The following is a 20,825-nucleotide window of genomic DNA, read 5'->3' as shown; positions in this document are numbered from 1 at the left end:
GCCCCCCCAATGTCACTCACGGCAATTTTGGCCTTGACAGTGGCCAGCTTGTCCTGGGCTGCTGCCAGCTCAGCGTTGGCCCTGTCCAGGGCCTGTCTCTTGGGCTGCACCTCGCAGAAGACGCGGTGGAAGCGCTCGATGTTCAGCACCCACGAGCACAGCCCGGCCGCCGCCGCCGACTTGGTGGCCACGAACTCGGGGTTGAAGCTGGGGTCCTGCAGATAGGGCTGCAGGGCTTTCAGGCAGTTCTCGTGGATGTTCTCCTTGTTGAACTTGATCAAGGAGTCCAGGAAGCTGTCTACCCTTGCCATGGCCACTCTGGCTGCTTTCCAGCTCCTGTCCTTGGGGATCTTCCCTCCCGGGGCTGTCAGCACCATCACGGCTGCTGTGACGTTGCTGACAGCAGAAGGAGGTGACCCAAAGGACCTCAGCTCCGTCAGATTGGTCTGAAAAGGGGAAAACAAGGTTGTTAGGTAAAAATGAATGGGCTTTCTTTTCACTCTGCCACTAATAGAGTCAGGCTCCCAGGCTATCAATCTGATAAATTGGGCTCCTCTGGGCCCCAGCAGTGCTGCCTTTAGATCACTGCTCTGCATGTTTGCAGCACACCTGCTCCATTCCCTGCTCCTGACATCCCACCTGGGACCAGCACGGCACTCTGCTCCTCCCCAGGCTCCTGGGGGAGCAGGAGGTTTTATGCCCTCTCAGGACTGGGATAAATAAGAATGAAACCTATAGAAATAATGCTCAGACCCTCTAAAACAACCTCCAGAGCTTCCCCTCATGCTCCCTCCTACCCAAGCTGAGATGCCAGGGCGAAATCCATCCTCTGATTCCCACATCCTGCAGCCCTCAGGGTTCAGGGAATGCAGCTGCTGAGAAAGCCCAGGCATCCTCACAGAGCAAGCAGCCAAACGGCACTGGAGGAACCAAAAGGCCATTTTTGTCTCCAACTCCTGATTTCCCAAGTTTTCAAACTTGCTATCACACTATGCATGAACTGCAGACCAAAACAAACTGTGGGTCCATCTCTCAGGCACATCATAGCACCACAGAATGAACGAGGTTGGAAAAGACCTTTGAGATCATCAAGTCCAACCTATGAGCCAACACCACCTCCTCAACTAAACCATGGCACTGAGTGCCACATCAAAGGGGAACCTCTGGAGCACCCTTGAAGAACAAACCTTCAAGGCACAAAAACTCCTTCCAAAACCAATGTCCTGCAATCAGAGTAATGCTAATCTCCTGATCACACCTTTTCCCAGTGACATCTTCCTTTACACCAGCTTTGTCTGCTCCTCTCCATGGCAATGAGTGAAGGGGAACATGGTGCAGCCTTGTGGGTGCTCCAAGTTCCACCATGAACCCCAGAAACACAGAATTAACCAGGCTGGAAAAGACCTTTGACATCAGCAAGTCCAGCCTGTGAGCAAACACCACCTTGTCAACTAAACCATGCCACTGAGTGCCACATCCAATCCTTTTTTATACACTTTAGCACCAGCAGGGAGGGAGCTGGAGAAGGGACAATAAAATGCGCAGACCTTGGGACATCAGAGGACACAGCCCCTCTCCCCCAGTGAGGAGGAAAACCACTGAGGGAACCCTCACCTTGTTGAGGGTGTTGAGCGCAGCCTGGGCAGCTGCCAGGGCAGGCTCAGCCTTGGCCAGGTCCTCCTCACAGTCCTTCTGTTTCTGCTCCACCTCCTGGGCGATGAGGGCCACCTTCTGCTCCTCCTCATCAGCCACCGCTTTCTTCCTGGTCACCTTCTCTGTCTCCACCCCCACCACCTGGATCAGCTTGTCAGCATCCTCGTTCTTCTGCTTCAGCTCCACCTCCTGGGCTGCCAGCTTGGCCTTCAGCTCATCCACCTGCAGGGCAGAGATTTGTGTGAGCTGGGCTGCCCTGCCTGCTCCCCAGTGCTCAGCACAGCCTCACACCCAGTGAGGGATCCCAGGGCAGGGACCCCTGGGTGTCAGCAGAGTCCTGCTGATGCCTTCACTCTGCTGACTCCTCGTGTTTAACTCCACCAGCATGGCCATGGTGGCAGCTCCTCACCCCTGCTCACACACAGGAGCCCTCAGCAGCGTTTGCCCAGGAGGAAGATCACACAGGCTCTCACCTACAGACAGAAAACCTGCTGCTAAAATCCCCATTTTTTGCATGAGGGGAAGCTTACAGAGGCTCTCACCTCCAGACAGAAAACCTCCTGTAAAATCCCCATTTCAGTGAACTCACCCAGACTCTGGGCAGAGCACAGAGGCTTTCACTGCCTGATCTCAGGCTGGCAAATGTTCCCTTAGAGCTCCTGGGGTACATCTTTACCCACATACAAATACTCACAGGAAGGAAAGCAGCCACTGGTTTTGGTGATACCATTGTGATACCAGAAGGGAGAGCACAGCCTGCAGTCCATGAACTGAAGCTGCTGACATTTGGCATTGGCTGCATGTGGAGAGCAGTTTTTCAGGGCTCTCCACACGCCCTCCATCCATCACCATGCCCTGCTCCTGGCTCTGTGGGACTGCTCTCAGCAGGACAAAGGCACAGCTGTAAATCCAGGCTCACAGAATCCCCCCGTGGTGTGACAAACCCAGCAGCAGCTCCTTATGCAGCTCCAGCTCTCTGGGGGCTGCAGGAAATTGAAGTGGGCTCTGCTGATGGCTGATATGGCTGTGACCTTCTGCCCAGAAATCAGCCTTTGTGTGCTGGATACACACACAAACAGCAGCTCCAGGGGTTTACAGGGCCAGGACAAAACAAGCAGGGGATTAAAATCCACAGGCACTCAACAGCAGCACAAAGAGCAGGTGTAAGCTCAGCCCCGGGCAACACACAATGCCCTGCCAAGCACAATGGAAGGGGAAATGACTTTGTCAGGATTTTAGAAAAGCAAGAATGCTGGAGAAGGAGTGTTTGCAAGGGCCTGAAGCGACAGGACAATTGGGAATTACTTCAGATTGAAGAAGGGCAGGGTTAGGTTGGCTATCAGGAAGAAATCCTTCCCTGGGAGGGTGGGAGGCCATGGATCCCTGGCAGTGCCCAAGGCCAGGCTGGATGGGGCTTGGAACAACCTGGGGCAGTTCAAGGTGTCCCTGTGACAGTGGAAGGTTTCCCTGCCATGGCAAGGGGTGGAAAAGGATGATCTTTAAGATCCCTTCCAACCCAAAGAATTCTGTGATTCTGTGATTCCATGAGAAACCTGTGAGCAGCTTCCTGAGTGCAGAACAATCTGATAAGCAATTAGTAATGTGAGGTGGAAAGGCAAAGAGCAAAGCAAATGAGAAATTCAAGGGTAATGTGCTGTGACTTCATCAGGGAAAGGAAGGGAGAAGCCCTTGCCTACCACCAGAACAGCATGAGAAAAATTATTGAAGAGAAGAAAACCTGGAGGGCAGGCTCCCAGAAGACTCATTTTATCTGATTGTCCCTGCCTTGTTTCAAGAACACAAAATACATCAAAAGGTCAGCGATTAATTGATAGCGGCAGGCAGGCTGGAATGTGGAATGCAGTGATGCAATATTAACCACAGCCATCCTCAGAATTACTCAGCAATGGGTGCTGACCTCTTGGTGGCACACAGCACTCTGAAAAACAAATGACTCATCCCACACGTCTTCCCAATCCATTATCTCCTAACGGGAAGGAGGCTTTGGGAAGGAGGCTTCAGCTTCCCTGAGTGCTGAGGATGCACTGGCCGCAGGGAGAGGTGCTTGTAAAACATTGCTGGAGGAGCAAAGTTGGTCAGCAGCATCCAGGTGGCCAAATCTCCACAGGAAAGAAAAATAAAAGGGGGTAGAGGAAGAGGGGACCACTGTGAAAAGAGGCAGAGAGGTTATTTTGAAATGGGAACAGCAAAGTAAAAAATACCTGCAGCTTCTGATACAACAGCCCCTAGTGCTGAGGCTACTCTGAGCCTACAGAATTACACAAACCTCATCCTTAACTGAGTCCTGGAGAATGCCAGGGATGAGCACCAGGCCCCAGAGCTACAGCACAGCCAGGTGATACCCAGGGATCAAATTCCTCCATCTTTACTTTGAAAATTCCCTCAGCACATCACTCCCAACACAACCTACAGGTGACACACCTGAGTGAGAGAGGACTCTCCACTTCCTCAGCCCCAAGTATTTCCATGGCTGAATGTAAAGTTCAGCCATTTAAACCCATGTTCAAGATTGAACATGCTGGTATGATTTCCAATACTGATAAATATCCACACTCTGCTTTCAAATCAACAGCAGTTTTGACTATTGCGCACATCTGGTAATTTAGGTGTTTAATTTTAGGCCCCCAGTGCTAATTTTAGACTTGAATTTGACATGTTTGTCCTCACTGCTCTGCATCTTAATTACCTGCTCAAGGAGGCACGTCTCAGCCCAGCCTCACTGCAACCAGACACCAACACTGTGCTCTTCATCCTTCTTGGGATTTGATTTTCCCATTTTAACCATTGCCTCCGAGTCCCCCACCTCTGCTTTGTGGCTCAGCAGAGAACCCTGCCCACACAGCACCCACTGAAGAGAAGCCTGAAAGATTCTCATGTGTCACAACAGACCCAGGGACTCGTTCTCAAAAATTCGTTTCATATTAACTGCTCTCTCCCAAAAAATAAACCTAATCCACTTTATCCAACACTGGAGAGTCCTGAAAAAACAGCAGCATCTCACAGGTCCATCAGAGCTATTGCCTGCATGGGTGAGGTGAGGTTGTTGGAAAATATAGCAAGTTTAAAATTTAAAATTTATAATTTCAGCAGGTTTGTTTTCCTTTGTCCCTGGGGAAGGGAATTTCTGTTTCCTTCCAGAGCATTATTCCACCAGGTGAGGCCTGATGAATTTAACATCTTAACAGACTGGGAATAGCATAGAAGGTACAGAAAAAATAACAATCATCAGCTCCAAACATCACCCCTGGCATGAATGAGACACCTGGTCTGGGAAAAGAAAAATAAGAATGAAACCCAATTAGCAACCAGAGGTAATGAGAACATAATTAGCATCAGAGGGGAAGAGATCTGGAACCAACAGGAAACCAAAGTCTAAGAACTCCATGATATCAATGAACACTGAACCAATGAACCTCTATGTGTTTTGACTGCATAAAGTTTGTGAAAAAACTGGCAAAATTCATGTGCCATGGAATGATTTTCTCTGCAAACCTCGGTTATGTGTGTATGAAATTATTTCCATTGCACATCCTGGCCAGAACATAATAATGCCTCAATTCTCTAACACTAAAAGCATTGTTGGAGGGTTTTTGTTTTCCCTGTAGTTTGGTGACAGGGTGAGGTGTGTGCTGGGCAGTGAGGTGTGTGCTGGGCAGTGAGGACACGGCCCCACGGCTCTGGTGGGTGCCACCATTGCTCTCTGCTACCCCTTCCCTCCAAAGGAGATGCTAAAACCTGCACAGGGTACATGGCAGTGCCCACCCCTGCCATGCCCTGCTCAGTGAGCAGAGCCTGTTTGAAGGCAGATGGAGATATCAGTGCTGAGAGCACCAGCCCAGCCCATCCATCACCTCCAGGCATGCTGTGTCCCCCAAGTGTGACAGATGAGATTGATGCCCCCAGCACGCCCCAGAGCAGATGTGTGGAAGGGGATGGACCTGCCAGTCCTTCCTTCTCATCAAGCCCCCTGCATTCCTCCAGAGCAGCCCCAGGAGAGCTCATTTGCCACTGGAGAAGCTTTGTGAGCAAACATTTGTGAGAGTTAACAGAATATGAAATGGAGAGCAAAATGGGAGTGTAGCAACAGATGTAGGTGTCACTGCAGAGAGGGTTGGGAAACACCCGGAACAACTTCTAGGCACTACCAGAGGAGAGTGACAGAGGGAGTCTTCAGCTGGGGGATTTTGGGATGACTGATGTGCATTTCAGGCATGTGTTAACCTTCCTTAAAGATGGATTGCATAATAAAAGGAAAAATGAACATCAGCCTCATTTTAACAGCATGCACTGCTTAGTTTGAAAGAGTCTTGCTGGGGTTATTGTAGATTTCCTGAATGCAACTCCAAAAATCACTGACTGTCCTGTATTTTCTAAGTTGTTTTGTCACCACAGCTGAAATTTAACCATTAAAAGAGGATGGCAGAGCCAGCTGGATCCCAATCTCGTTTTACTTACCGAAATCTTGCAGTTACCTCCCAAAGAGCAGAGTCTGGGCACACACCTCTCCATTCTCCTTTCTAGTGCAGAGCATCACTTCTGTTCCTCCAGAAACCCAGCTCAAGCCAGACTAGAGCCAGGATCCAGCCCAGATTTCTTCCCTCTAAAGCTGCCCCTTGAACCAGACAAGAAAAACAAGGAAAATCAACCCCAAGGAGTCCTTACCTGTGCAGAGGTGCTCTTGAGCTTCTCCAGGCCATTCTCCAGGCGCTCCATTTTTGCCTTTAACTCCCTGTCCTTGCTCAGCAGCAGGCTCTGGTAGAGTTTGATTTGCTCCAGGAAGGACTTGGGGGTGGTGTAGTTGTAGCGGCACTCATTGCTCAGGTACAGCCGGGACATCTCGTTGACACTGATGTGGACATGGGCCATGAATTTGCTTATTGAATCCTTGACTGAATCCTAAAGGGAAGATGGGAAGATGAGGAGAAACTGTTTTAAATAGAAAACTATATATAAACACAGGTCTGTGCTGAATAGAAAGGAATTTGGTAACTTTTGATTCTGCTGCAGCACAATCCAGGGTGTAACACCTCAGCTGATCCCTTTTCACTCTTATCTCTAAAATAACTTTGTTGCTCCTCTACTTTATACCCCTTTTTTATATCTTTTTATCTCACATTATCTTTTTCCAAGCAATTTCTCTACAAAATAACAGCTCTTTTAAGTATAATTTTGGGCTTTTCTCCTGTTCAAATGGGAAGAGTGCACACTCCTAAAAAGAAACATTGTAGGCTTTATTCTTCCTAAACCTCGCCTGGAAAAGCTAAATAAACAGAAATGAATCTCTATTCTAGTAGCAGATTGTCATCGCTGAGAACTTGACCTATTTTTGCCCTTGAGATTTCCAGAGGCTCAGACACAAGTGGGGAGAGCAGCAGGTTATTTTCTGTGCAGGTTTGGGGCTGCCCTTGTGCTGGCAGAGCTCCAAAAAAATGTGGAATGTGCCTCAGTGATGGTTTGGTTGAGTTTAAAGCACTTCAGTGCCACCAGTGATGCCCCTCTGGACAGCCACCTGGATGTGTTGAAGCCAACCCAACCTTCCCTGTAACGGCATGAGTGACATGGGGCCACCTCTGGTGTCATTGTCATATTTTCTGAAAAATCCCTTCACCAGGATTTCTTCTCTTGGAAAGCTGAGAAGCCTCAGAGAAAAATGAAAGCAATAATTATCTGATTTGCTTCTCCTGTGTTTTGCTGCTTTGGAATGTGGTTTGGAGATTGGTCATTAACTAAAAACAATTCACATGTTGGATAAACAATCACGGTCAGGCTGTGTCGGGTCTCTGGAGAGAGTCACAGGTTTTTCATTAGTATCTTATTAAGCCTTCTGTTAAATATCCTTTCTCTATTCTTTAGTATAGTTTTAGTATAATATAGTATAATATAGTATAATATAGTATAATATAGTATAATATAGTATAACATAACATAACATAGTGTAGTAAAACATAATATAGTGTAGTATAACATAATATAACGTATTATAACACAACATAGTATACTATATATACTATGTAGTATACTATGTATAGTATATACAATATTCTATGAGATAACATCATATCATATCATAATAAATTAGCCATCTAAGAACATGGAGTCAGATTCACGTTTCCTTCCTGCCATAGCAGACCCTGAAAATACCCCACCCTGGCTGTGCTCAGCACTGTCCCCAGTGTCCCCCAGTGTCCCAGCAAAGGCTCTGTGTGGTGCTCACCTGCAGGGTGTCCATGTCCCACAGGAAGCGGAGGCTGACGGACTCCAGGGCCTGGCGGGGCCATGGTTGGAAGCAGTCCATGGTGGTGCAGCTGGCCAGCGCCGGGAAGCGGCGGCTGCGGAGGCGCAGCTTGGGGCCCACGGGGGACAGGCACAGAGCCACCTGAGGAGCAGGACAGGGCACTGAGGGGCAGGGCAGGGGCAGGGAGAGCAGCACCTGCCCTGCCGCTGAAACAGTGAAAATTTAATAAGATATAAATCTATTTCAGATTTGGTAAAATGCACCGTTTTAAATTATAAAGTCTGTAATTTTCTTACATAGATAAGATATGTTGTTTAGTCTGTGCTCAAAACTACCTGTTGTCACAAAAAACTTATACTCACAAAACTACTTTAACTGAGAGAAAACAATGTAAAAAGAGATAAGAAAGGCCTCTTAAACATTGAAACATAAACTACAATAAACAAACAAAATTACTTAAGGGTTCTTTCTGTATTTTCTATTAAAAAACTAGCTACAAATGTAATGAAAACTAGTAAAAACTAGTATATTAGTTTTTAAAATATATTTAAAAACTATTAAGTTTGTAGAATCCATAAATATGTGTGTAATGTAAACAATAAACAGCCTCTGCTTGATGATATTGGTCAGTTGCTCAGGAGTCCTGGATTCCCAAAATAGGAGGCAAAGCAATTCCTTCTCTAGCTTGGAACCGAGGACAAATGATCCAAATCTCAGGCCCAAGAGCAAAAACAACCTGGACTGAAGAAAGAAAACAAGAAGAATGGGACTTCATAACCTAAAGCTGTAATTGGACAAATAAATCCAATATGCAAATGGACCACAGATGGAAACTAAACTTTGTTTACAAATCTATGTCCTGAAGAGCTGTTTTTTGGCCTTGGTACACAGAAAAACCACGATAGGATGAAGGCCTTGTACCTCCTGGGGCTTGGAACTCTGGAATTTTGTCTTTCTGGCTAGGGAAAAGTACTGGAACTAGCTACTAATACAATAACAGGCTACAAATATGTGTGTGAAGAACACAGAGAATCTATAAAAGGAGAAAGGCAAAATATCATTCAGCACCAACCCTTTGTGCTCCATCTCACCTTCAGCTGCCGTCGGACGCGTTCGATGAAAAACCTCCAGCAATTCTCCCTGGAATCCACCAGCCCCCGGCCCCTGACTTCACTCCTCACACTGCTGATGATGTTTTCAACTTCATCCTCAGGGAAGAGATCTGGGATTTCCCCTAGGAGAGAAGGGCATGTTTGGGTTTGCACATGTGGACGTTGTAGTCTCAGAGCAAAGGGAAGCTGCTGTCCCCCTCTTCAGGGGCTCAGGGACATCCCCTTTTCAGGTACAACCCCTGCACCAGGTCCCCCTGAGCCCCAGAAGCAGCAAAGGGGCACACAAGGTCATTCTGCTGAAAAACAAACATCTGTGAGAGCAAACTTCCTTATAAAACACAAGGGAAAGGATGATAGAATAGAGTCAAGGTACAGAAAATCAATTTGTTTTTTTAGCTCTGCAGTCTAATTAGATTTAAAAAGAAATATTCAAATCCCTAATATGCCATACGTATTATAAAATCATTGTAGTTTTGCAAGTGCATTAATTACACGTAAAATTTTTGCAGCTGTTCAGGGCCCTTTCCAGCAGTGGCCAAATAACTCCCAGATGATCCAAACATTTTATGAGTTACAAATCTTGTAAAAAACTTTTATAAGTTAATAGTTAAGCAGCTGTTTGCCAAAAATGCAACCAACCATATTTTTTTTCTTAGTGTTTCCTTAGTATATCACACATTCACTTCCTTTCTGGATTCTGATTTGATTAAAATCATCATTATTGAGCCAGATACTTTCAATATGTGCACTGATCACTTAGGGAAATACACTAATCAGAAATCTGCTCATTCATCAAAAAGATTTAAAGGTATATTTTGTTCCAGATAATGACAACAAGTGAAACAAGTAATTAAGACACTTCTCACTATCTCAGGTTGCTCCAAGCCCCATCCAACCTGGCCCTGGACATTTCCAGGGATCCAGGGGCAGCCACAGCTGCTCTAGGCACCCTGTGCCAGGGCCTTCACCTCAAATTTAAGGATAGCTAATTGGACAGAAGCTAAAAAGTCCCACCTGGGCAATTTACTAGAAGAGAACAAAAAACCTAATTGCTTTTGTGAGGTGTTTTACCAGGAGCACCTGGCCTGGTTTTTCTCTGTTTGTTATTTTGCCTTTTATTAAACCTTTTTATTTCCAACATTGCAACAGAAGCCATCCTGCTGATTTTTACACCTCCAAGGGTAGCTGAGCCATCTTGGGTGTGTTATAGACCTCTGAGAGCTGATTAGACCTGGCTGGAGGAGGCTGCTGTAACACGAGGGCTGCACCTGATGCCAGGAAGTCGTTGACCAGCACCAGGAACTGCTCGTCCGCCACCTGCGCGTCGCTCAGAAGGAACACAGAGCCCACGTTCTTCAGCCCGGCCTTCAGGTACAGGTTTGCCAGGTCTGCCTGCAGGGGGGACACCAGGAGGGCTTGCATGCTGCAAAGCATGGGCCAGGCACAGAAATGGGATCATTCAGAACCAGCTCAGTGGCTAAGAACATCAACACAGGGGAGGGCTGAGGCTCAGTGCTGGGCTGGAATGTTCTCAGGGCACTGCCAGGGGAGCCCAGGTGTGGCTGCAGCCCTGGGCACACACACTCCAGCAAGGCATGTGCTCCTCTCCACAGGAGCATGTTGTCTCTGGGTGTTTCAGTATCTCATTTACACTAGAAGAGCCCTCTAAGGACATCATATCCAACTGTTCCCCAGAGTAGCTAAGGCCATCACTAACCCACGTCCCTAAGAGCCACATCCATATGGCTTTTAAATCCCTTCAGGGGTGTGCTTTTCACCACCTCCCTGGGCAGCCGTGCCAGGGCTGGACAGCACTGTCAGTGAAGAAATATTCCCTAATATCTACCCTAAGCCTGCCCTGGCCCAGCCTGAGGCCATTCCCTCTCCTCCTGTCCCTGTTCCCTGGAGCAGAGCCCGACCTCCCTGGCTGTCCCCTCCTGGCAGGAGCTGTGCAGAGCCACAAGGTCCCCCTGAGCCTCCTGTTCTCCAAGCTGAGTCCCTTTCCAGCTCCTTCAGCTGCTCCAGCCCCTTCCCCAGCTCTGTTCCCTGCCTTGGACACGCTCCAGCCCTCAATACCCTTCCTGTCCCAGAGCTGTCCTCAGCACTGGAGGTGTCCCAGCAGTGCCAACACAGGGCATGGGCACTACCCTGGCCCTGCTGCCACCCCAGAGCTGGGTCATCCCAGGTGGCCTTGACCTCTTGCCCACCTGGGCTCACAATCATTCTCCCCATTCTCTCTCCCATCACACACCACCCCTTCAGGGCAAGCTCTGCTGTTTTTTTTCCTTCCCCTCCATTTCAAGTCCCCCACCTTGAGGTCAGGGACGCCGTAGCCTTTCCTCAGGGTGATCTGGAAGACCTCCATGGAGCTGAGGAAGGCAGCCAGGCGGGTCAGGCTCTGCTTGCCCGTGCCTCCCACGCCGACCAGGAGCGCGTTCCCCCGCGGCGCCTCCAGGACACGGCTGATACGGCAGCTGCACCGAGCCATGCAAAACCTCTCATTAATAACACTGCTCTCCCATTTCTCTGCCCACTGCTCCTCAATACATATTTTATTCACTAGGAAATTGCCATTCTTCACCCCGCTCAGAACACAGTCTCGGAGATGTGGCAGCAATCAATGCTCATCTCTGATGAGACCTGTCCAAAAACACCCCCAAAGTTTGGTGGAAATTTAAAATGTGCCTATTTTTTTTCCCACCTGCGAAGTCCTGCTGGACAGAACAATGTTTAAGTGAAGGTCTTTGCAGGGAGTGCAAGGGGAAAAGGATGTTAATTGACATGCAAAAACAGAGCAAAATTCAAGGCTCTGACCCCCCTCCCCAGAAAAGCCCCTCTCTCTTCTCAAGGCTTTGGGATTTGTGCACAGGTGAGCCCTACTGAGCATTACAGAACATCCACACCCGGCTGGAATGGCACAAACCTGCCTGGAAAACAATCTCTGTTCCTTTTATCCACACCATCACTACATAAGTGTGAGATTTTCTCACTTTTACAATGAATTTGCTGTTATTTCCCAGGTGTGCTCACCTGAGAGTCCTGTGGTGAACTCTTTTCTCCCTTTTGTTCTCTTTAAGCAAATGCTGACACCCCCACATGTTCCCTGCTAGGTGAAGGGGGTCCAGAGGATCCCACCTGTGGAACTCTCCCTGTCCAGAGTCTGAAACACAAGCCCCATTCCTTTATTCAGCTCCCTTCACTATTTTCCTGGATTAATCTAATTATTTTTCATTTAAGACTCTGAGAAACACTACTCTGCTTTATTACAACTCCAGTGTTCCATAATCTATGCACAGACTCTGACAGATTTTTTTTATAATTTAATAATTTCTGTGAAATTATTTCCACAAAAGCAATCCAGACTGTGAGGAGAGCCTTAGCATTCCTGCTCTGAATTACCCAAGCCAGCTCTGCCCTTGTCCCTGCCTTGATGTGCTCTGTGCTGTGACACAGCCCTGGATGAGGTGACTGACAGGTATCCCCCATGGCCCTACACATATTAAGTCATCAAATATCTTTTTTCCTTCTTTTTCTCTCCCGATTGAAAATCTTCAGCAAATTCAAGCTGATATTCAGAAGCTACTTGAGATGGAAGAAGTTGTGTATTTCAGCCAAATGCAATTTCCAAATGCAGTGAATGAGATTCACTCAGCTCCTGTGAAATTGTCAAGTGCTGCTGGATGCTCAAATCTTCCTTTCCTCATTATTCTCAGTATGAACCGGAGGGGCAGAGCCATGTTTTGCAAATTCCAATTGCAAATCCCGATTTATGTAAAGTGCAAGAGGAGCACAGGGTCAATATTCCTGACACCATTCTGCAGGCAATGCAAGCAGAAGGACTCATGGACAACAGGACAGCAGATTGATTCCATCGCCCCCATGGATGGAGGAGGGAATGCCCAGACTGAACACAGGTTGAGAGCCCTTGGAACAGACAAATTTGTATGTGTGTTTATACATATTATATATATATATACTTATATTGTTTATATTATATACAATAGAAATAAAATATATCAAAATAATATATGCAATTATATATTAATATATTTATATATATTGTACATTAACATATATTTTATATAGTTTATTTTTATATTTATATTTTTATATATATGTAAATACGTATATATATTTTTGTATAGATATACACACAAATACATACACACACACACACACACATATATATATGTATTTATATATATTTTTACATATGAAAATGCTACTCCTGCATATATATAGATATATATAATAGGCTGCCAGGTCCAGTGAGAATTAAAACCACCCACCCTGGCTGCAGCAGGTCAGGGGCTTCCTCCCAGCTTAGAGTCCCAAATCTGCACCTCCTGAGACAGGGTTTCTGTACAAATTCAAGCTCTGATTGCCAGGGCAGCTCCATCTCCTGAAGCCACCTAAGGGCAGCTCTGCATCCCAGCACCCAGAAGTGTCCCTGCTGGGATTCCCTCAGGCTTTGTGTGAGAGCTGGAGGTCCCCCCAAAGCATGTAAACAGCTTTCATAATAATCATCAGGAGGCTTATTTTTATATAGTCCCACATGTCCAATTTCCAGCTGGAATCCACCTGCACCCCCAGGCATCTCCATGCAAGCAGATTTTCCAAAGGATCAAAGCAGTTTAAATGCCTCCATCCTTTAAAAGCAGTAGGCTGAATGCACATAATCTTACTTTATACAGAGGAAAATCCCTCTAAGGGTCTGTGTAAATGTGGTCCTAAACCAACAGTCAGCATTTGAGGAAAGCCCAGTACAGCCAGTTCTGTCCTGGCTGGCAAGGGAAGACACAAAAGCACCTAAATGTTGTCACATCTGAGAAATGTTTATGCAGAGTGCAGACCTGGCACTTCGCCCTGTAGAACTACAAATTATTTGCCTCAGCCCATGGATCCATATTCCTACATCCTCTAGGAAACCCCACAAAGCCATCTGCACAGACAAATGATGGGGAATAAAGGCAGAAAAGCCCTTACACGTGGCTCATGGCATCCTCAAACAGTACCAGGTCCATGGCAGCGTTGACTTCGTTGTAGCTGTCCAAGGCTTCCACGAGGATGTGGTTCAGCTCCTCCCAGCTTGGAACTGGCCTATAGCCAGGTTCCCCAAGGCCTTTGGTAAAATGGCAGTAAATATTCATGTGTTTGGCCTGCTCTAAAGTGTCCTCAATGTCCTGTAAAAGAGAAGAAAATAGAGAACAAATGCAGGAAAACCCACTGCAGCTCGGAGCCACCTTCCAAAGGAATTATGGTGTTGCAGCCTTTTAATGTCCACACAGTTGCACCTGCTGTTGGAAAAGGGGAAACGGGCTCAGGAGTGAAAGAGAGGGAAAGGAAAATCCCCAGAACTGATTTCCCTTCCAATAAACCCATTCTGTTCCATTCTCATCAGTATTAGACCTCATCAGACCTCCACACTTACGTCATAGCATTTCTTCACTATCTCCCGCTGGATTTTATCAAAAGTTTCCCAATCCACTTCCTCAACCATCCTATCCCGGTACACCCGATTTGACTCGTGCAGGTAGAGTTTCACCAGGTCTTGGGGCTGCTTCAGACATTCAGGGGTAGAGAACAGCAGGCCCTGTGGAGAGCAAAGACAGCCAGGAAACCCAGCTTGGTCCTGAGGGATTCCACCCCAGCACCACCAGGCTGAGTCCCCCTCACAGCCACCTGCACCTGAGCAACCCCACACCAAACACCCAGGGAATGTGTCCTGTGTGAACCCAAAACTCCCAAAGATGCTTCTCAGCCCAGAGGGGTTTGAGTTGGAAGGGACCATAAGGATCATGCCATCCCATCCCTGCCATGGCAGGGACACCTTCCCCTGTCCCAGGCTGCTCCCAGCCTCAATGTCCAACCTGGCCTTGGGCACTGCCAGGGATCCAGGGGCAGTCACAGCTGCTCTGGGTAATCTGCGCCAGGGCTTCACCACCCTTTACAGGCACGGATTTCTTCCCAAGATCCCATCTAAACCTCCTCTTTGTCAGTAGGATGTCATTCCCCCTTGTCCTGTCACCCCATCCCTTGCCCAAAGTCCTGCTCCAGCTCTCTCAGAGCCCCTTCAGGCCACAGTCAGTTCACTTCAGAGCAATCCTCAGGCTGAACAACCCCAGTTCTCTCAGCTTTTCCTCCCAGCAGAGCTGCCCCATCCCTCTGCTCATCCTGGTGTCCCTCTGGGCTCCTTCCAGCAGCTCCAGCTCCTTCCTGGGAGGTTCCCTGGTACTGGGACCCCTGAGCTGGACAAGTCTTTCAGTTGATGTCTGACAAAGCAGCACAGAGGGGTAGAAGCACCTCCCTCAACCTGCTGCCCACAGCTCTGGGAATGTTTCCCACCTTCTTTTGAAGGTTTACACTCATTAAACCCATTTTAATCCCCCACCCAGCCTCCCCTGGCTGAGTTGGGTTCCTGCTCTCAGCATCTGGGACCCTGCAAAGCCAGGCACCTCAGCCTGCTGCCCACAGCCCTGGGAACGTTTCCCACATTATTTTAAAGGTTTACACTCATTAAACCCATTTGAATCCCCCACCCAGCCTCCCCTGGCCAGGCTGGGGTCCTGCTCTCAGCATTGGGGCTCTGCAGAGCCAGGCACCAGCCCAGACATGTGGTTCTCCCATCCCAGCCCCATGCCATGGGTGCTTTGTCAAGAAGGGAAAAAAAGGTTTGGAAATGTTACTGGTGGCTATTTTTTCTTTTAATCAATTAATTCTAATTAGGTGCATTCTGCCTGCAGGAAATATCAGTTGCTGTCTGCTTAGCACAGTATGTTTACCATGAACTCTATTAAAATGCATAAAAGAATTATATTTCAAAGAGGTGTCGCCTATACTAAGCCTATTAACAGCACACAGGGTTTTCAATGGTATGAATTAAACAGACAGCTTTTATTCCTAACATCTAATTATTTATACATTAAATATTAAATGCATTGAAAGCAATGTAAAGCAGGCCCTCTCAGCTCACTGGTCCATGGTTCAGATTGTTTGGGTTTCACATCTGTCATTACAGCTGTCAAATTATTTTATTTATTCCGGAAAAAAAAAATTGGTGAGAAAAGCTGACATCTCAAAGAGAGGAAGGAAAAATCAGATCCTAAACTGATTAAAATTAAAAGTCACTCAATCTTTCTTAAAGGGACTGCATCTAAAGACCCCCACAACCCAAAAGCAAGAAGGGCATGTGTCTGTGGGTCACTGCATCTGGGATGGAGAATAGGGGCCAACATTTAAAAGAAACTAACTAACAAAGGGGATGGGGAAGCCCTGGAAAGGAGAATGAGGAGCATTCCTGTCACCCTCTGGCCCAGAGCTGGGATCTGGCAGGATGTTTTCTGTTACTCCCCCAACCCTGGCACAATCTGAGGCCTCCCACTGAAATGCTTCTCTCTGAAATGTTCTCTCCCTGCACCTCCCAAAGCCCAGATTAACTGGAAGGCAGGATTTCCCCAGACCCACATCTCACATCCGAGCTGCTGCTGCTCAGCTGAGCACAGTGACAGCTCTGACTCCTTCCTGCCTCAGTGGAGTTATTCACTTGTTCAAGGTCCCAGATTCCCTGTCTGTCTCTGCTCCAGCTCCGCTCTGATGGCAGGCACAAGGCTCTGAACTTCCACGTGCCCACTTGGTGAAGCAGATGTTAACAAGGACAGTGACAAATGACCAGCTGGGGGTTTAGAGCAGGCTACGGTGCTGACCCTCAGTGTGGCTGCTCAGGAATTTATCAAATTTTATTAATCAGCCTGAAAGCCTGAAAGGCTCTTTAAACAGTAACACCAGCTGCTCCAAAGCACGAGACTGCTGGGGAAAACAGGAAAACAAAATCTCACCAAGGATGGAAGACAACATTTCTGGACAACATTTCACTTTGGTACAGTGGCTGGTGATTCAGTTTCAGTGGTAAAATCAAACCTGGTTTGGATGGATTTATCAGCTCTTTAACTGCCAGCCTGCATGCTCAATGCTGAGCACCTGAGAGGATATGCTGGTACAGCCACCAAGCTGCCCTGGCTCTGGCAGAGCAGCTGAACCAAAACCAGCTGTGCTCTCCTCAGGTCCAGCAGCCCCCAGAGCCTCCAGCCCCTGCCCCAGGCAGGAGGTACTTCCCAGTGTGGTGGGGTAGTGCCATGGACCCCCACACCACACCATGGGGTGGAGATCACCAAGAGAAGCCAAGCTCCAGCACCCTGACAACAGCCACTGCTCAAAGGGCTGAGGTCAGGAGCCCAAAGCTCTCTACAGCTTGTCCTTTTTCCAGCCAGAGAACTTCAAACCCCTCAAAACCCACACCTCCTTATGGAGCTGTACATCCCTCCCCATTGGCCAGAGGAGGCTGGAAAGTAAATAAGCTTTTGACTGATCTTCCCCACAGTCATGGGTGATGACTCTGGAATCCATTCAAAACCAACCAGGGATCAGGGAATGGCTCCAGGTCACCCCCTGAGCCCAGCGGACACCCATGCTGTGTCATTGCTAAATGAGACACTGTGTTTGGCTCACCAAGGGCCAGAGGGACCTCAGCTGCCTCTGACACAGGCACAAACTCCAAACGGCACAGGACAGGAGCTGCACTTACTTGGAAGATATTGGAGAGGTCTCTGAGGTTGAAAACGTAGTGGAACTTGACAGCTGTTGGCAGGAACGTGGCAGCCACCTTCCTGTGCAGCCCCAGGGCCAGGGCAATGAGCTGCTGGGCTGATTTTTGCACAGCTTCTGAGAAGTTCCCACTGGCCAGGTGCTGCACCAAGATGGTGCTGTAGATCCTGGACAAGGAGTCCTGGTCAGGGTTGGAGAGAGCGAAGACACAGAAGTGACGCTGAGGAAGAGAAAGTGAGAGGTGGAAAGGTCAGAGAGATGAAAACCATCTCCCAGGTGAGTGCCAGACAGAAACCACCTCCCATGTCAGTGTCGTCTCTGTAAATGGCCACAGCACTGAACAATCTCATTTGGGCTCCACTTCCCAGGAAAGGTTGGCCCAGATGATCTTTGGAGGTCCCTTTCAACATGGGATGCTCTATGGATTTGAAGTCCACCAGAACTATGTCCCCACCCAAATTCCCAGCAGAGGACAGCTGGCAGGAGACACCTTCTGCTGGCTGAACAAGGGATTTTCAGTGGCATTTCACAAGGGAAGCTCAGTCCACTGATGAGCTGACAGGTCTGAAGGCCCCACAGACCCCTGGTGAAGCCCAGGCCTGTCTCTGGTAGGAGTAGCCCCAGAAGGTGCCACCTCAAGAAGACCCTTTGTTGATGAAGAACTTGCAGAGGAAGAGAACACAGAATAGATAAGGTTAGAAAGACCTCCGAGATCAAGTCCAACCTTTGAACAAATCCCAAAACATACTGTGGAGTGCCATTTTGGAGTTCATTTTTGAGCACATCCAGAGTTGGTGACTCCACATCCAGACTTGGTGACTCCACCCATTCCCTGGGCTGCAAGTTCCAGTGCCTGACCACCAAAAGACTTTCAAGAACTGAACTATGGTCCAGCAGTAACTATCAGCTAGAGGAAGATAAAATCTGCCTGTCTGAACCAGAAGTTTTCCTGAGAGTGGGTGTCCAGCTGCCTGGGAACTTGTGACTTCTTCCTTCCACTGGGCAGTAAAACAAGAGGAAACACAAAGAAGGGAGAAATTCCATCAGGAATTAACCACTTCATGCTGTTTCCACTGATTGAACGACAGCAGGGTCTGAAGCCTTGAACCTGAACAACCCACCCATGGAGCAGGGCTTTACCTGGAGCCGGGGGTTGATGGTGAAGCTCCCTGCAGTGGGGTTCATGCAGGACACATACTGCACATTGCTGATCTCCTTCAGGGACAGCCTGCTCCGGTCATACCTTGGGGCACAGCAAAAGCCACAGATGGTGACCACACACCCCTGGGTGTAACAATCCATGTCTGCCCAGCTAGCTCAGTCAGTACAGCATGAGACTCTGTCACTGTAGGACACGAAACAACACGAGCGCACACACTGCTGCTTTTAATGTGAAGAAGAAGAAATTTTGTTGGATGACAGCTTAAGGGAAATATGGGCTTCAATCAAATATTATGCTTTGTGGGAATCTACAAAATCAGAGGGTTTTGGGAAAGCTGCAAAAGGCCTCAGAGACAGCAGAACTGTGGTTAGAGCTGAGCAGCAGCCATGAGATTGGTCAGCAGAAAAATTATTTAAAAAGTAGAAAAGCAAGGACAAACAGAACAATGGTCTGTGTAGTAACCCTTGTCTAGAATAACTCCCTAAGCTACAGAAAAGTTTATCTAGTGAGATACTAGGGAGTTTTAAGCTTAATAATGGAGCTCTGTGCATTGTGTTTTAAGGCTCACAAGCAGGTATTGTGTTTGAAATAAGCAAGCATTGTTTAACCAAAGGTACCTGTGCTTATAGTGGTTGGATGGAACTACTGTCAATGTGCTTTTGCTTTGTGTGATTGGTCAAAAAAACTTTTAAAGTGAGTTGTAACATTAAGTTCTGTGTCTGCTGCCTGGGATATGAGCTGCTGGCATCTTCCCATTGTCATAACCGTGTAATGAGACTGATGCTGGAAAATCAAACAGCTCAAGGTGAGTTCCCAGCAGTCCTGTCCCATTTGTGATTTGTACAGAGACCCCAGCTGGTGTCAATACTTCTGCTTTTTTGCTTTTCTTGCTTTTAGCAGTGCAGATCTCCCAGTTAGCCACCCCAGAGCAATCCAGCAGCCCCATACCAATGTCCATAGTCCAGGTGCTGCCTGAGCAGGGTGTGGGGCTGCACGGTGCCATAGGCGTCCACCTGGGGCATGTTCAGGTCATCCATGAAATACACCAGCCTCTTGGTGCCTGGGGGGCCGTAATTCCTGCCAGCCTTTTTCTCCAGAGGCTTCTCCAGCACACCTGCAGGGGCAGCAGGGACTGGGGTGAGTGCTCAGCCTGCTGCAGGGAGCCCCAGCCCTCCCAGATCACCTGTGAGGTTTGTGGCTTTTTAGGAAGGAAGAGCACGAAGAGAAAACTCATTTGGAAGCTCTGGAAAATTCCCATTTGTTTTAGCAGAAGGCTGAGGTTATGTGCTGCTCTAGACTGTAGCATATTGGGAGTATTTACAATGCTGGAATGATATTTAGTGCAGATCACCCCACACTGCTGCATAAAATGTTTTATAGGTTATTGATTTCTTTCACTGCAGCCTGAGCAACCTTTACTGCCTCAGGAAGGGGCAAAGCAAACAGCAGCAGCTTTTCTGGGGTGAATTCCCTGCCAGAAGCTTTCCTGGAGCCCATCCTCACTCCCAGGTGCTCCCAGCCATCCTGGAGATGGAGGCAGAATTTATTTCACTGTCAGAGTTTTGGGGTTATCACCACTCCTGTAAGCAGCAGCAAGGCAAGGAGCAATCCTTTGTAATTAGGGACAACTGGGAGTTTTGATAACAATTTTGTGCAAATGCACACTTCAGCCATCCCTTATCAAGGGCAAAAGTTATTAGGGAAAATTTATATTCTGGGTTGGTTTTTTTTTCAGACCACGAATCTTTTAAAACCCCATTTGTTTCCTGCTTGGGTGCCCTGCAGACAGCCTGGTTACCCACTAAGAATTCAGCTGTTTTCTTGTCACAGACACTTCTGCACAAAGCCATGAATTGTGCTTAGAAAAATGATAGATTTTTCCTCAGTGGAGTCTCTCTCCCCCTTCAATAAAACCACAATATTTGAAATTTCTGGTAGCAAGTCAAATTAAGTGTTTCAAATAAGCATTTAATTTAAATTTAATTAGGCCTTAATTAACACATAAAATCAGCCCTTTTCGAGGTTAAACAAGGATGCAGGA

The 20,825-nt window shown here is 47.7% G+C and overlaps 1 protein-coding gene across 1 annotated transcript in view; it reads right to left on the bottom strand.

Moving 5' to 3' along the window:
* DNAH9 (dynein axonemal heavy chain 9) overlaps positions 1 to 20,825 on the bottom strand; it is a 149,601-nt gene that overhangs the window by 72,607 nt on the left and 56,169 nt on the right. Inside the window, exons 40-51 of the mRNA XM_054278578.1 lie at positions 19,733 to 19,898; positions 18,763 to 18,865; positions 17,603 to 17,842; positions 14,453 to 14,614; positions 14,008 to 14,204; positions 11,333 to 11,495; positions 10,290 to 10,413; positions 9,001 to 9,143; positions 7,889 to 8,050; positions 6,337 to 6,570; positions 1,615 to 1,875; positions 21 to 446 (exon numbers count right to left, since the gene is read on the bottom strand). Coding sequence (XP_054134553.1) covers positions 21 to 446; positions 1,615 to 1,875; positions 6,337 to 6,570; positions 7,889 to 8,050; positions 9,001 to 9,143; positions 10,290 to 10,413; positions 11,333 to 11,495; positions 14,008 to 14,204; positions 14,453 to 14,614; positions 17,603 to 17,842; positions 18,763 to 18,865; positions 19,733 to 19,898 — 2,381 coding nt within the window. The remainder of the gene's footprint in view (positions 1 to 20; positions 447 to 1,614; positions 1,876 to 6,336; positions 6,571 to 7,888; positions 8,051 to 9,000; positions 9,144 to 10,289; positions 10,414 to 11,332; positions 11,496 to 14,007; positions 14,205 to 14,452; positions 14,615 to 17,602; positions 17,843 to 18,762; positions 18,866 to 19,732; positions 19,899 to 20,825) is intronic.

Source organism: Melozone crissalis, unplaced genomic scaffold (assembly GCF_028551555.1).
Source record: "Melozone crissalis strain CALT ecotype California unplaced genomic scaffold, PUWL_Pcris_2 ptg000026l_1, whole genome shotgun sequence".
NCBI classification, from domain to species: Eukaryota; Metazoa; Chordata; class Aves; order Passeriformes; family Passerellidae; genus Melozone; species Melozone crissalis.
This window is presented reverse-complemented; position numbering and strand designations above follow the sequence as displayed.